Source organism: Ranitomeya variabilis, chromosome 6 (assembly GCF_051348905.1).
Source record: "Ranitomeya variabilis isolate aRanVar5 chromosome 6, aRanVar5.hap1, whole genome shotgun sequence".
In the NCBI taxonomy this organism is placed as follows: Eukaryota; Metazoa; Chordata; class Amphibia; order Anura; family Dendrobatidae; genus Ranitomeya; species Ranitomeya variabilis.
The window spans coordinates 68,100,150-68,114,719 of NC_135237.1; the positions used below are offsets into that span (position 1 = coordinate 68,100,150).

At 45.5% G+C, this 14,570-nt stretch overlaps 1 protein-coding gene across 1 annotated transcript; it reads right to left on the bottom strand.

The window, feature by feature from the left end:
* Nucleotides 1-569: 569 nt before the first annotated feature.
* Nucleotides 570-14,367, bottom strand: INSIG1 (insulin induced gene 1). Its single transcript, XM_077268621.1, has 6 exons — nucleotides 14,135-14,367; nucleotides 12,086-12,437; nucleotides 7,599-7,723; nucleotides 6,708-6,874; nucleotides 5,324-5,423; nucleotides 570-2,617 (listed from the first exon to the last, which is right to left on the bottom strand). The coding sequence occupies exons 2-6, from the start codon at nucleotides 12,417-12,419 to the stop codon at nucleotides 2,588-2,590; spliced, it is 756 nt and encodes a 251-aa protein (XP_077124736.1). The 5' UTR covers nucleotides 12,420-12,437; nucleotides 14,135-14,367; the 3' UTR covers nucleotides 570-2,587.
* Nucleotides 14,368-14,570: the final 203 nt, after the last annotated feature.

The window sequence follows — 14,570 nt, forward strand, 5'->3', positions numbered from 1 at the left end:
AAGAAGAATTTCTGGGACATACAAATATATTTTTATACACCAATAAGCCCCCCAGCCTCTAAGGATTAAACAATATATCCATGGCTAAAGATGGCCTTACTGATGTCACACAAATTCTGGTGACCACATCGCTCAGACGGTGAGCAGAATCTCAAAGATCCAATTTTATAGAATGTATGGTTAAAATATGGTGCATGTTCAATGGGGTTTTCCAGGTCATTAAAAAGCAACAGAAAGTCTCATCTGAAATGTCAGTGAAAAGTATTAGTTGAGCCATGGTACAAGATATCAAATTGCAAGTAGTGATGAGCGAATATACTCGTTACTCGAGATTTCCCGAGCACGCTCGGGTGTCTTCCGAGTACTTTTTAGTGGTTTAGTGAATGATTTACATCTGTTAGCCAGCATAAGTCCATGTGGGGATTCCCTAGCAACCAGGCAACCCCCACATGTACTTATGCTGGCTAACAGATGTAAATCATTCAGCTGCGGCAAGAAAAACTAAATCTCCAAGCACAAAAAAAAAAAAAAAAAAAAAAAAAAACCGCTCGGAGGACACCCGAGCATGCTCGAAAAATCTCGAGTAACGAGTATATTCGCTCATCACTAATTGCAAGGCGTGCTAACATTTGCTGCAGAACATCTTTGCTTCATCTCAGATTTACTGCTATGCTAAAGGGAGCACTTTAACTGTATAGATATGCAAGATACCACCGTCCCTTAAAAAGGGCACCTACAAGTCTAAATATTGTGCAATATTAACTGTAACACTACCACACCGATCAGATAGATTCCCTTTAAGTTATTTTTTAACACATTGCACTTGATAAATTGACGGTTTGCTGTAAATCACTATAAAGTACACGTCATTTGATGTGATGGTGAATTCTGTGCTCACAAATACTATAGAAGAATGAAAACACCACAAGTTTAATGAAGTGACAAATGCACTTTTCTTTTTACAAGGCAATCACAGACTGCAAATATTAATAAGGCTGCGAGACCGAAAAAAAAAAAAAAAAAAGCCGGTTCCTCTTCCAGGATCATAAATTACACTTTTAGAAGGTAAATGTTCTTCAATGCGATGACATCTGCTGCCCTGGGAATATGCTCATTGCTGGTGGCACTTGTATGTACAGGACCATCAGTTTAGATGGGTTTTCCGTGACTACAATATTGATGGCCCATCCATGGAATCCAGAACCAATCAGCTGATTGAAGGGACGGGCACAGCACCAGACAACTTGTGGTGGCCATGCCTGGTACTGCAGCTCAGTAGAATTTAAAGTGTAACCTGCAGTAGAATGTCTGTCTCTAGCTCCTCCCTCCATAGAACTTTATAAGAACCAACTGACATCACTTATCTCAGTAATTGGAACGTCTGTCTTCACTGAATACAGATCTTACCTATCACTTGAGCATGAAAGATCAGTCCAGGAGGAGGAGAAAGCAGATTTCTCTGATAAGATATTACAACGTTGCTTATTTTCATGCGTACGATTGATTTACACAATAAAAATGTTAACAACGGTTACCCTTAGGTGAATAGAACAAAGCTGCAATACCAGGAATAGCCACTATAAGGTGTATGGAGCTGTGCATGGTAGACAATGCAGAGAAAGCTGCTCTTCCTGGAGTGCTGTGGCCAGCTGATTGGCCAGGATATCAGGGGACGGATCCCCACTGATCTGATGGGATAAGAGATTATTATTGTCCTGGAAAACCTGTTTAAAATGGCTCAAAGATCACATCCAACCATAAATCGGTGTGAGATTAGTCAGAAGTGGGCAACCAAGGATCTCTACGTATGCAGTCACCTTCCAAAAGTGACCAACGTGATACAGTCACTTGGCTCAAAATATCACTCACATTCAGCAAAAATGTAAAATATTCTAGCTTCCAATGACCACCAAGACTAACTATTCCCTGGGCAGCGAACCAAGAAACATATGATTTCCAAGGAAGTGAATTCTTGGCTGTCTATCGAGTATTAAGTAAAAGCCAACAGATTCCTTGTCAGATCCATGGCTTCCACTTATGTTCAGCATTGTTTATACCACCATTTCCCCCCCACAGCCTTATTTTCCATTGTAGATAAATAATACACTCCTATTCGCTTATTCTTATTTTTCTTTTTTTCCTCCTTGCATCCATCATGACTTCCAGAGGTTACGGCAAGACTCCATAACAGACATGTCCTCTTCAGCTTCTCAGAATGAAATTGTAATACTGGTACTTATAGCTGGCATCCAGCCTTTTACATCATGCAGAAGACATCTGAAAGCCTGCCACTATAGAGACAGATAAACCTGCGGCAGTCATGGAAGAACAGATGCAGTACCGGGAAATCATTTCTCCTCTCATCCCAGTCCCGCTGTATGTAGGAATAGTCTGATGTGGTAATAATCCGAAGGGCTGGATTCTGCACAAGGTATAATGTACTAACCAAATTATGAAGCGACAGCCTTCACACTAATGCGTTTTACAGATGAAAAGCTTGCGAGTTACTCAGTAACATAGTACAAGCTTTTCTTGAAATGAGTGCTGTTCTTCTCTTAGTACATCTATGGGGGCCATGTTGTGGCATCTAGTCTGAGTGTGCTTTTTCTGTAGGACCCTGAAATAAAAACAAACAAAAATTAGAGCAAAAGCCTGCCCCCCAAAAATAAATAAAAAGCTTAGACAGATATATACTTAAATACTAGACTATTTGGTACTTGCTATGCATGGGAATAATGTTACTTTGCACCATTTTTCTGGCAGATTATATATACAGTGCCTTGCAAAAGTATTCTACCCCCTGGAACTTTTCAACCTTTTCCCACATATCATGCTTCAAACATAAAGATCAGTGATGAGCGAGTACACTCGTTGCTCGGGTTTTCCCTAGCACGCTCGGGTGGTCTGAGTATTTGTAACTGCTCGGAGATTAAGTGTTCATGGCCCCAGCTGAATGATTTACAGCTACTAGCCAGGCTGAGTACATGTGGGGGTTGCCTGGTTACTAGGGAATCCCCACATGTAATCAAGCTGGCTAGTAGCTGTAAATCATTCAGGTGCGGAGATGAAAACTAAATCTCCGAACACTAAGGGTATGTGTCCACGGGCCGTATTACATCCGGAATAGCTGCAGATTGAATGCTGCGTGGAGCCGCAGCGTTCAAATGTTACAGCATAGTGGAGGGGATTTTATGAAATCCCGTCTCCACTATGCGTGGTAACATGCATCCGGCGGCCCTGCGTGTCCGGACATGCGGCGCGCCTTTTTAAAACACAGCATGTCCGTTTACCTTGTGGCGCTGCTGCAAGGTAAAAAACACAGGGCCCTATGTGTGGGGTGCGATGATTCCAGATGTGTGCAATGAACACATCCGGCATCATCGCGTCTACAGAAGGGGGCAGAGCTTTGGGCTAAGCGAGTTTTCCGCTCCGTCCAAAGCGCCGACCATCCTGAACGTGGACACGTACCCTAACAAATACTCGGAGATCACCCGAGCGTGCTCTGGAAAACCCGAGCAGCGAGTACACTTGCTCATCACTTATAAAGATACCAAATGTAAATTTTTGGTGAAGAAACAACAAAAAAAAGTGGAACACAATTGTGAAGTTGAACGAAAATGTATTGGTCATTTTAAATTTTTGTGGAAATTTAAAAACTGAGAAGTGGGGCGTGCAATATTATTCAGCCCCTTTAACTTAGTACTTTGATGCACCACCTTTTGCTACGATTACAGCTGTAACTCGCTTGGGGTATGTCTCTATCAGTTTTGTACATCGAAAGACTGAAATTCTTGCCCATTCTTCCTTGGCAAACAGCTCGAGCTCAGTGAGGTTTGATGGAGATCGTTTGTGAACAGCAGTTTTCAGCTCTTTCCACAGATTCTCGATTGGATTGTGGTCTGGACTTTGACATTCTAACACCTGGATACGTTTATTTGTGAACCATTCCATTGTAGATTTTGCTTTATGTTTGGCATCATTGTCTAGTTGGAAGACAAATCTCCATCCCAGTCTCAGGTCTTTTGCAGACTCCAACACGTTTTCTTCAAGAATGGTCCTGTATTTGGCTCCATCCATCTTCCCATCAATTTTAACCATCTTGCCTGTCCCTGCTGAAGAAAAGCAGGCCTAACCCATGATGCTGCCACCACCATGTTTGACAGTGGGGATGGTGTGTTCAGGGTGATGAGCTGTGTTGCCTTTACGCCAAACATATCGTTTGGAATGGTTGCCAAATAGTTCGATTTTGGTTTCATCTGACCAGAGCACCTTCTTCCACATGTTTGGTGTGTCTCCCGGGTGGCTTGTTGCAAAGTTTAAATGACACTTTATGGATATCTTTGAGAAATGGCTTTCTTCTTGCGGCTCTTCTATAAAAGGCCAGATTTGTGTAGTGTACGACTGATTGTTGTCCTATGGACAGACTGTCCCACCTCAGCTGTAGATCTCTGCAGTTCATCCAGAGTGATCATGGGCCTCTTGGCTGCATCTCTGATCAGTCTTCTACTTGTTTGAGATGAAAGTTTAGAGGGAAGGTCGGGTCTTGGTAGATTTGCAGTGGTATGATACTCCTTCCATTTCAATATGATCACTTGCACAGTGCTCCTTGGGATGTTCAAAGTTTTGGAAATAATTTTGTATCCAAATCCGGCTTTAAACCTCTCCACAACAGTATCACGGACCTGGCTGTTGTGTTCCTTGGTCTTCATGATGCTCTCTGTGCTTCACACAGAACCCTGAGACTATCACAGAGCAGGTGCATTTATACGGAGACTTGATAACACACCGGTGGATTATACTTATCATTAGGCATTTAGGACAACATTGGATCATTCAGAGATCCACAATGAACTTCTGGAGTGAGATTGCCCACTGAAAGTAAAGGGGCTGAATAATATTGCACGCCCCTCTTCTCAGTTTTTGAATTTCCACAAAAATTTAAATTAACCATTAAATTTTGTTCATCTTCACAATTGTGTTCCACTTGTTGATTCTTCACCAAAAAGTTACATTTGGTATCTTTATGTTTGAAACATGATATGTGGGAAAAGGTTGAAAAGTTCCAGGGGGCCGAATACTTTTGCAAGGCACATTATATCATACATATGTATATAAACACACATCGGCCACAGGAGCGGCATCATGTCACCAGCACTGCAGCTAATCAGTGACATCACGCAGACTACTTGGGTAGGTCAGCACTATTAACATGACACCAGCACTGCAGAAAATATCAGACACTGGGAGCAACGGCTGAGACTGTGCTGGACCCAGGAACATTTTGACTTTTACTTTTCAAACATGTTTAACCAAAGAAAATTACCATGGCTAGCTGCCTTCCTATATTTCCAACAGTCACCCCACCAGAAAAGAATATGCAAGGCAGCCAGGATCGAATATAGAGGAAGTCTGGGGAGGTGTACCTAAAAGAAAGAAAAAACAAAGAAGAGTTAAGAACATGAAAACAAACTCTGTTCCACTCTAGGCGAGTAAGGAGCATTCTGTTTTACCACCAATTTCTCTCAGATTCCTAGTAGGAAACATCTATTAAAAACTTCACCACTGAGGAGTCGAGCACAAATAGTTGATGACTAGTAGAAGAGCTCCAATGGCAGAATTTTCTCAAATAGATGCCAATTTAGAAGTAAAGCCCATTTCAGCAGATCCTGCAGTCTGAACGGACTTAAGGTACTGCAATCTCCAAGAGCCTATCCTAATATGTAGTCGGTGTAATAAGATTAGCAAATACCTCCAATTTTGATATTTAGTATAGTTTTTCCAATTCACTACGTCTCTTTCCTCGTGTGCTGGCATTGCAGGACCTTAGGTATCCATGGTTATGACCACTGATATAGTGATAGTTGGCTAGTTGCTAGTGGTCGTGACTATGGATATGCAAGGTCCTGCAATGCCTGCACATGAAGAAACAAGGTGAATCAGAAAAAGTATGCTATATTTCCAATTGGAAGTATATGCTAATATTATTACACCTACTACTTATTGGGATAGGATCTTGGAGATGGAAATACCCCTTTAACTTGTATACTGCTGTCAGTATCCATCAGAAAGGATCTCCAAACAAGGCAAGAGGGAGACGAGCCGCAGGGGGTCAGTGCTGCGGGGATATTACACTGTGTAAATGGAGCTGTGGGGGCCATCATACTGTATGTAACGATGGGCATTTAGTGTGACACCATTTACTTGTATGCCACTGTGATGTAGCAGCTACACAGTGGCCATGCAACCTGTTGTGCTTTTCAGACCCAGACTAAAAATTTAGCAGTGTGCCCACACCCTACATAAAGTAAATAAATAAATATGAATTGGTCCTGAAACCAGTTTCATTTTGAGACCCCCCTGCCGTAGACAGTATATGTGGTTTCCCAGTCCATTAAAAGATTTAAAACGGCTGACAAAAGGTGAAAAGTGAAAGCCCTCAAAAACCACAATAAGTAATATTTCCCTTCGCAATTGCCTTCCACTCCCATGCCATCCCTTCCTTGGTTGCCAGCTGGTCTGTTTACCCACCCCCAACTATGATGTGGCCTGCGGACATTACTGAGGTCACGGGTGATGGCACTAAATGGCTGCAGAGGTCACATGTTGGGATGACAACAGTTTCAGCTGGGGAAACAGACCGGCGGATCTAGAAAAAACCATTAGGTTTGTAAAGTTTTACCCCTCAGAAACTAAAACATGCAACTTACTGGTACACTCCATTATAGACCAGGAACTGTGTGATGAGGGTTGCAAGAAAGGCTATTGTAATCCCAAGCCCCAGGCCACTGCGGGAACGGTCAAACGTCCACCACAGGCCCAGTGACAAGGCCGCCAGCGTCAGGGACAGCTGAACGTTATTCGCAAAATCCAGTTTCTGATTGAAAGATTGAAGTTAAGGAACACAACAGAAGTCATAGTGTACGATTACATTTACACACTTAAAATAACCGGAGGCTTTCACAGAGTTTGGATTCCATGGAAATGATGAACACAAACGTATTGATCGATAAATAGAATTGGTGCAAATCTATTAGCAGAACCCGGTCCGTTGGGTGGTCCGTAATCTGTGGCCACTGGATGGAAGACCCGAGTACTGCCTCCTACCTCCTCATTTGATTAACGGGCCTAACGCAACATTATTGCTGTAGCTTGAAGTACCTGCGACTTTGCACCAGGCCGCCTAGTTAGAGTGGTTTTCAGGGTTCACGTCCAGCGTCAAGAGAATACGGCCACGGCCGCTAGACTGGGTCCTGCGTAATCGATTAGCACCAATACCATTGGTAATGATAAACCTTTCTGATCCAAATATCTTAGGCCTCATACATGGCATGGAGACTATTGCAGCACATGAAGTCCTACACGACATGACACTTAGACCTCCATCTAAAGAAGTATGCTACAAATTCAGACCTTTATAAAGTCAAGAGCATATGGAGCTACAGTTAAGTTTATAGGTGACCTACCCAAGCTCTGTACCATAATATGGCCATACGCACGATGCTTTACAACACATTGCATATTATATAAAGCCACCAATAAAAAAAAACAAAAAAAAAAAAAAAAGCAGCACTGGTAGTAAAATATAGACTGAAGGATACGGCACTAGCATGGTTGATGCCGACAAATACCGCTATACATCTCATGACGCTGGCCCATTCTCTCTTGAACTTGTGAGGTTCTCCAAGGTGGCTGTCAATGCAGGGATAAAGAAGGCCAACGACAGCTGAAAAACAGCACGTGAATTACATTATTAGAATATACAATAAAGAGGGTTAAACAGAAAATATAAATAAGCCAGTCTACTCCCAGAGGAAAGTCCTGGTTATATGGACACGAGCCACAAGACAGGAGATGCCAGCGGATGTCACTCACTTATGGACAGCGATTGAGATCCCTGGTGACCATGATCCCATAAAGAATAGTAGCATGCCATTTTCTGTACTTCTTGGACTGTGAGCTCACATGTTCAGTGTATCTAGCTGGATTTTTTTTTTTTTTTTTATTATATACACATCTTTGTACAGCATCACAGAATATGATGGTGCAATATAACAAACCAATTACCACATAGGTAAACTGAATTAGCAGATAAAGACATTTTGCATTTTTCCTAGAGGGGCTTGCATACGTTGTGTATGTGGAGAGAAGCTGTATATTTAGCTCCAGCAGTAACAGCGCTCAGCTCTCCTTACTTGCCCCTGCCGTCTGGAGATGATTTATGGCTTGGTTTCTTGCGAGTGCTGATCATTTCCTTATTTTCGTCTGGAGCATTGGCGTTTTACATGGGAACGCCAATGGGGGCCGGGGCCGGCAGCTCACCAGTTTAGGAGGCCACCAATCACAGGATGAGGAGCTTACATTTCCTGTGCTATCTACATGTGCCAGGCAGATGTGTGCAGGGAGGGAGAAGCCATTCTAACCCTTCTATTCCGTGAAAGAACAAGCCGTTCATTTTCAGGCCATTTCTGGCACATTACATAATGTAACCAGACAACCCACAGTGAAACAATGTAATGACTCTGCAGTGAGGAGGAAGCTCGGTAGGATATCAGCCACCACAGATGCATAGAGCAACATAGTCTCCTACCGTACAAGGAATGTCTCATAGCAGTGAGGTCATCCCATTTTCAATACTTAAAGGGAACCTGTCACCTGAATTTGGCGGGACCAGTTTTGGGTCATATGGGTGGGGTTTTCGGGTGTTTGATTCACCCTTTCCTTACCCGCTGGCTGCAGGCCGAAAACCCCGCCCATATGACCCAAAACTGGTCCCGCCAAATTCAGGTGACAGGTTCCCTTTAAAGGGGGTTGTCCAGGCTTGGGACAAATCTGAAGTCACTATGTGACAGCATTTCCCGATAATGGCGGTGTAAGTCGGCGATCATGTGACCCCTTGTATACGATTCACTTACCAACTAGATATGTTCAGTCTCCCAAAGTGAAAAGAGTGAAGGACTAGTCACATGACTGCCCACTTGCCCAGCAATACCCGGAAACTGGGAAGACACATGGTCACGATTTGACAGACTGCAGACTTTTCTCCCATGCTCAGACAACCCTTTAATGCCACCATTCATATTGTAGTGCTACCGAGAAATTGAACCCTTCCCGTGTGGTCCCTCTCATAATACAGCTGACTGCTGGGGGGGGGGGGTGGGGAAGAGATGAAATCCTAGCAGGAGGACAATGTTATCTTACTATGGTCAAGGAACACTTCTAAAAAAGGTCTTTTACTTGGCCAGATTTTCTGACATCAAGCACCAATCACTGATAAAGCAGAAATGGATCAACAGTCTACTAACTTGTGCAATGGTTGTACATCCGCCCAGTCATCAGCCTGTGTGAAAGGACCCTAAAAAATATGGACTGTCGAAAGGAAACTGCCATTTTGAGTTGAAGAATGACTCCACAGGGAACTAAAGGCCCCGTCACACATAGCGATTTAACAACGATCACGACCAGCGATACGACCTGGCCGTGATCGTTGGTAAATCGCTGTGTGGTCGCTGGGGAGCTGTCACACAGACAGCTCTCTCCAGCGACCAACGATCAGGGGAACGACTTCGGCATCGTTGAAACTGTCTTCAACGATGCCGAAGTCCCCCTGCAGCACCCGGGTAAACATCGGGTTACTAAGCGCAGGGCCGCGCTTAGTAACCCGATGTTTACCCTGGTTACCAAAAAAAAAAACAAACAGTACATACTCACCATCTGATGTCCGTCAGGTCCCTTGCCGTCTACTTCCCACACTGACTGAGCGCCGCAAAGTGAAAGTGAAAGTACAGCACAGCGGTGACGTCACCGCTGCGCTCTGCTCTCACTGTACGGCGGCACTCAGTCAGAGCAGGAAGCAGACGGCAAGGGACCTGACGGACATCAGATGGTGAGTATGTACTGTTTGGTTTTTTTTACATTTACGCTGGTAACCAGGGTAAACATCGGGTTACTAAGCGCGGCCCTGCGCTTAGTAACCCGATGTTTACCCTGGTTACCAGTGAAGACATCGCTGGATCGGTGTCACACACACACACCGATTCAGCGATGTCAGCGGGACCTCAACGACCAAAAAAAGGTCCAGGCCATTCCGACACGACCAGCGATCTCACAGCAGGGGCCTGGTCGCTGGTACGTGTCACACATAGCGAGATCGCTACTGAGGTCGCTGTTGCATCACAAAACTTGTGACTCAGCAGCGATCTCGCTATGTGTGACGGGGCCTTTAGTCTACAGGGGACCAAACAGCTTAGATGACTGTTCAGCAAGACTGTCCTCTCTCCCCGGATAAGAAGAGGGAATAAGATGCAATCAGGCAGAAGATTGGGTGTTAAAAATGTAGCCACCCCAATCATTCTGCCCCCTTGGCATCTTTTGGAGGAGAATCTGGAGGCCCTCATACATATTAGATGTTTGCATGAAAACACAGTTGTTTTTCCCCTTATTACTATGGCTACCTTAAAGGGAACCCATCAGTATGCTCTACCCTCCTAAGCCATCTATATGGGCATGTAGGTCATAGCAAAAGAAATATAATGATACCTTGATTTCTGATCTGATGTTTTATTGCAGAGAAATCAACGTTTTTCTTAATATGTAAATGAACTGTTAAGACCTATGGGCCGGACATAGATCTCCCATAGAATCTGCCTCCAGAGATTCATTTTAAATTAAAGGGAACCTGTCACCCCCAAAATCGAAGGTGAGCTAAGCCCACCGGCATCAGGGGCTTATCTACAGCATTGTGTAATGCTGTAGATAAGCCCCCGATGTATCCTAAAAGATGATAAAAAGAGGTTAGATTATACTCACCCAGGGGTGGTCCCAGTCCGGTGGGTATCGCGGTCCGGTGCCTCCTATCTTTATCAGAGGACGTCCTCTTCTTGTTTTCACGCTGTGGCTCTGGCGCAGGCGTACTTTGTCTGCCCTGTTGAGGGCAGAGCAAAGTACTGCAGTGCGCAGGCGCCGGGAAAGGTCAGAGGCCCGGCGCCTGCGCACTGCAGTACTTTGCTCTGCCCTCAACAGGACAGACAACGTACGCCTGCGCTGGAGCATGAAGACAAGAAGAGGACGTCATCGTAAGAAGATGGGAGGCTCCGGACCGGACCGCAACGCCCACCGCAGTGGGACCTCCCCTGGGTGAGTATAATCTAACCTCTTTTTCTCATCTTTCAGGATACATCGGGGGGCTTATCTACAGCATTCCATAATGCTGTAGATAAGCCCCTAATGCTGGTGGCCTTAGCTCACCTTCCATTTTGGGGGTGACAGGTTCCCTTTAAAGGTGTTATCAGTGCGAGACCTGTAGATCAGGAGAGCAGACTGTCAGCCAATACATGTCTCACACTGGTAACGCCTACTTTCATCTATAATAAGATCTGGGGTCAGATACCCAGGTAAGAGCTATGGGCAGGACACTGATCAACAGCTCATTTACATATTTATAAAACACGGATACCTGTGGAATAAAACATTGCATTGCAGATATTAAGGTATCATTTAATTCAACTTCCTACGTGTTACATGCCTCTATAGACCGCTTAGGAAGGTTGTTCCTACTGACAGATTCCCTTTAATGCAAATCCAATGCATGAAAGAACTGGCTGATGGTTTCAGATGGGAAGTGTGGCTAAAAGAACATATACAAAAAGAACATAACTCTCCCAGCAGCTGCTTTTACCTGAAAGGATTGGGCATGTTGTTGATCATAAGCCCTCCCAACATATGCCAAGGGAGGTGAAATTTTGGAAGTCAACGTACATTTAAAGCTGTTGGTTGATCTTTCCAAAATAGTCAACTTATGTAATTTGTAAGATCAGCTTTATGGTAGTTGATTGCATCGCAACCAGTTTGTAGGCACTGAATTACAAAGTTTTCCACCAATGTATAATCAGATATTATAAGATCCAATGTTTGTGAGTCCACACCATATGGTGCATACAACATATGGAAAGTACCAAATATGCTCAGTAAAAAAAAAAAAAAAAAAAAGCTGACGCTTGTAGTTCCACAACTATTACACACACACTAGCAATCACAGGGTCCACCAGTCATAGCAATGGTTAACAAGCGGAATGTCCGTGACACTTACCAGCTGCTGTGCCACAACACGGAGGGACCCACCAGGCTGAAGAGAAGATGGTAGCAATGACTTCTTCAGGGAATAATGTCACATTCCTCTGAATCTGGAGAAGATTAAGCACCAGAGCCAGGAAGGCGCCCACTGTGAAGAGGACCAGGCTCCTCTGGATCAGGCTGCGGCCCTGGGTGCTGGCTAGGGTGCTGTAGGCCAGGCTGATGAGGGAGTTGAGTGTGGACATGGCTTCTCCTGCTCTCCGCGTCAACCAAGTGCTCAACTTCTTGCTATCCTTGTCTATACTTCTGGCGCAAGAGCAACTCCAGCAGTGCTCCTCGAGTCTTGGCATTTGTTTACTAAGATTTATCTGCAAAGGAGATAAAGGAAGAATTGTAATCCCAGATTAGTAAATGAGAATAATATGTAACCCTGGCCATGACCCATGCACCAGTCACAGCACGTCAGCCAATGACCAGACACGACGGGCATGACGTGGAGGAGCAGGAAGTGCCATGCGATAATGGACTCTTCAGTGACTTCCTTGAATGGCAACAGAAGGCAATAAAACCCTTAACAAGAAGGCTGTGCTGAATCCACAACCTGAACCAGTGCTGAGAGTACAATACAGGACGTGCCCGCCGGTCTTTCATGCCAGCTGATCACACATAGCCAGCAGCATCAGCATTCTCCAACATTGTGCCAATCTAGTAGAAGAAAAAAAAAAAAAAAGTCTATGCCCCTCATCAGGCCAGGCTGCATGTGGCAGAGGTAAAATCCAACTGCTGCTAAGCTTTATGCCAATCAGTGCAGAGCCCATTAGGTCATCATCATATGGTGCCCACCGCTCACATTACAGAGATCCCCTGCCACAACTACAGAAGCTGGAGAAAACCATAAACCTTCTATCCACTGACTGCAAACACGACCTGTGCCCACAAAGACGCACTACTGCAGTCACTCAGCGCAAGGTCAGAGTGCCAGCCCAGCTGGCAGCATTACATGTAGCCACTCTGCCCACAATTACTAGCATTCATGACAGCATATGTACCTCTCACCACTGTGGTTACTTATATCCTGATCCTGTGCCCATTTCTACTGCCATCATGACTTACTACCACTGTAGGCATCAGTGCCCCCCACAGTCAGCATTATTACAGGGGCAATTGTCAAACTAAACAGGCAGAAATGCTTTCAGCCACCTCCGCTATGGGCAGCACTGGTGCCCACCATTATTAGCATTTACATGTACATCACATCTTGTGCCAACCCCTGCTGAGGCCTTTGTGCCCATCACTGCTGGCAGGGCTAGTAGTCACCTATCCAGGATAACATTTGTGCCCACCATTAATCACATCCAGTGCCCACCACAAACTATATCCACATGTCACCTCTAAGGACAGTGCCCATCATTACTGTCACCACTAACATGTCCCCAGCTCATCCAGTGCCCACCACTGTAAGGTCAGTGCCCACCATACCCTGCACCTACCAACATAAGGTTAGTGCCCATTACATCCTGAGCCCACCACCATATGGTCAGTGCCCACCACCACATGATCAGTGTCCACCATATTCTGCACCTACCAACATAAGGTTAGTGCCCATTACATCCTGAGCTCAGCACCATATGTTCTGTGCCCACCATCACATGATCAATGCCCACCACCATATATTCAGTGCCCACCACCATATGGTCAGTGCCCACCACCATATGGTCAGTGCCCACCATATTCTGCACCTACCAACATAAGGTTAGTGGCCATTACAGCCTGAGCCCACCACCATATATTCAGTGCCCACCACCATATATTCAGTGCCCACCACCATATATTCAGTGCCCACCACCATATGGTCAGTGCCCACCACCATATGGTCAGTGCCCACCACCATATGGTCAGTGCCCACCACCATATAGTCAGTGCCCACCACCATATAGTCAGTGCCCACCATATTCTGCACCTACCAACATAAGGTTAGTGGCCATTACAGCCTGAGCCCACCACTGTAAGGTCAGTGCCCACCACCACATCCTGCACCCACCACCATTCCTGGCTGCAGCCTCACCTAGCAGCAGAGTACAGTGCGGTGTCAGGCAGCGGCCGGCCTCGCTCCAGCTGTGACCACTTTCCCTTTTCTCCCGCCGTTTCCTGCTCCTTCTCCCTCCGTCTCCGCTATAAATACGTGAGCCCGGTTGTCCGTGCAGCTGTGCAGAGCCCCCGCCCCCTCAGGTACCGCCGCCGCCGTCCTCCTATGCCCCGCTCCCCCGCCCACACTGACTAGCAGAGCAGGAGGCGGCCGCAGCTGTCCTCACCGAAAACAACATGCGTGTCTGGTGAGGCGCCGGCAGCCAATCAGCGGCGGGCTGCCCATATGACGTAGCGGACACACCACAGACACCTTCCCGGCGCTGGAAGAAACCAAAACAAGAAGGCTCGGGGGCGCGCCCGGACGGCGGCAGCGCGCAGTGTATGGGGCGAGAGGACGAGACCATTCCGCCATG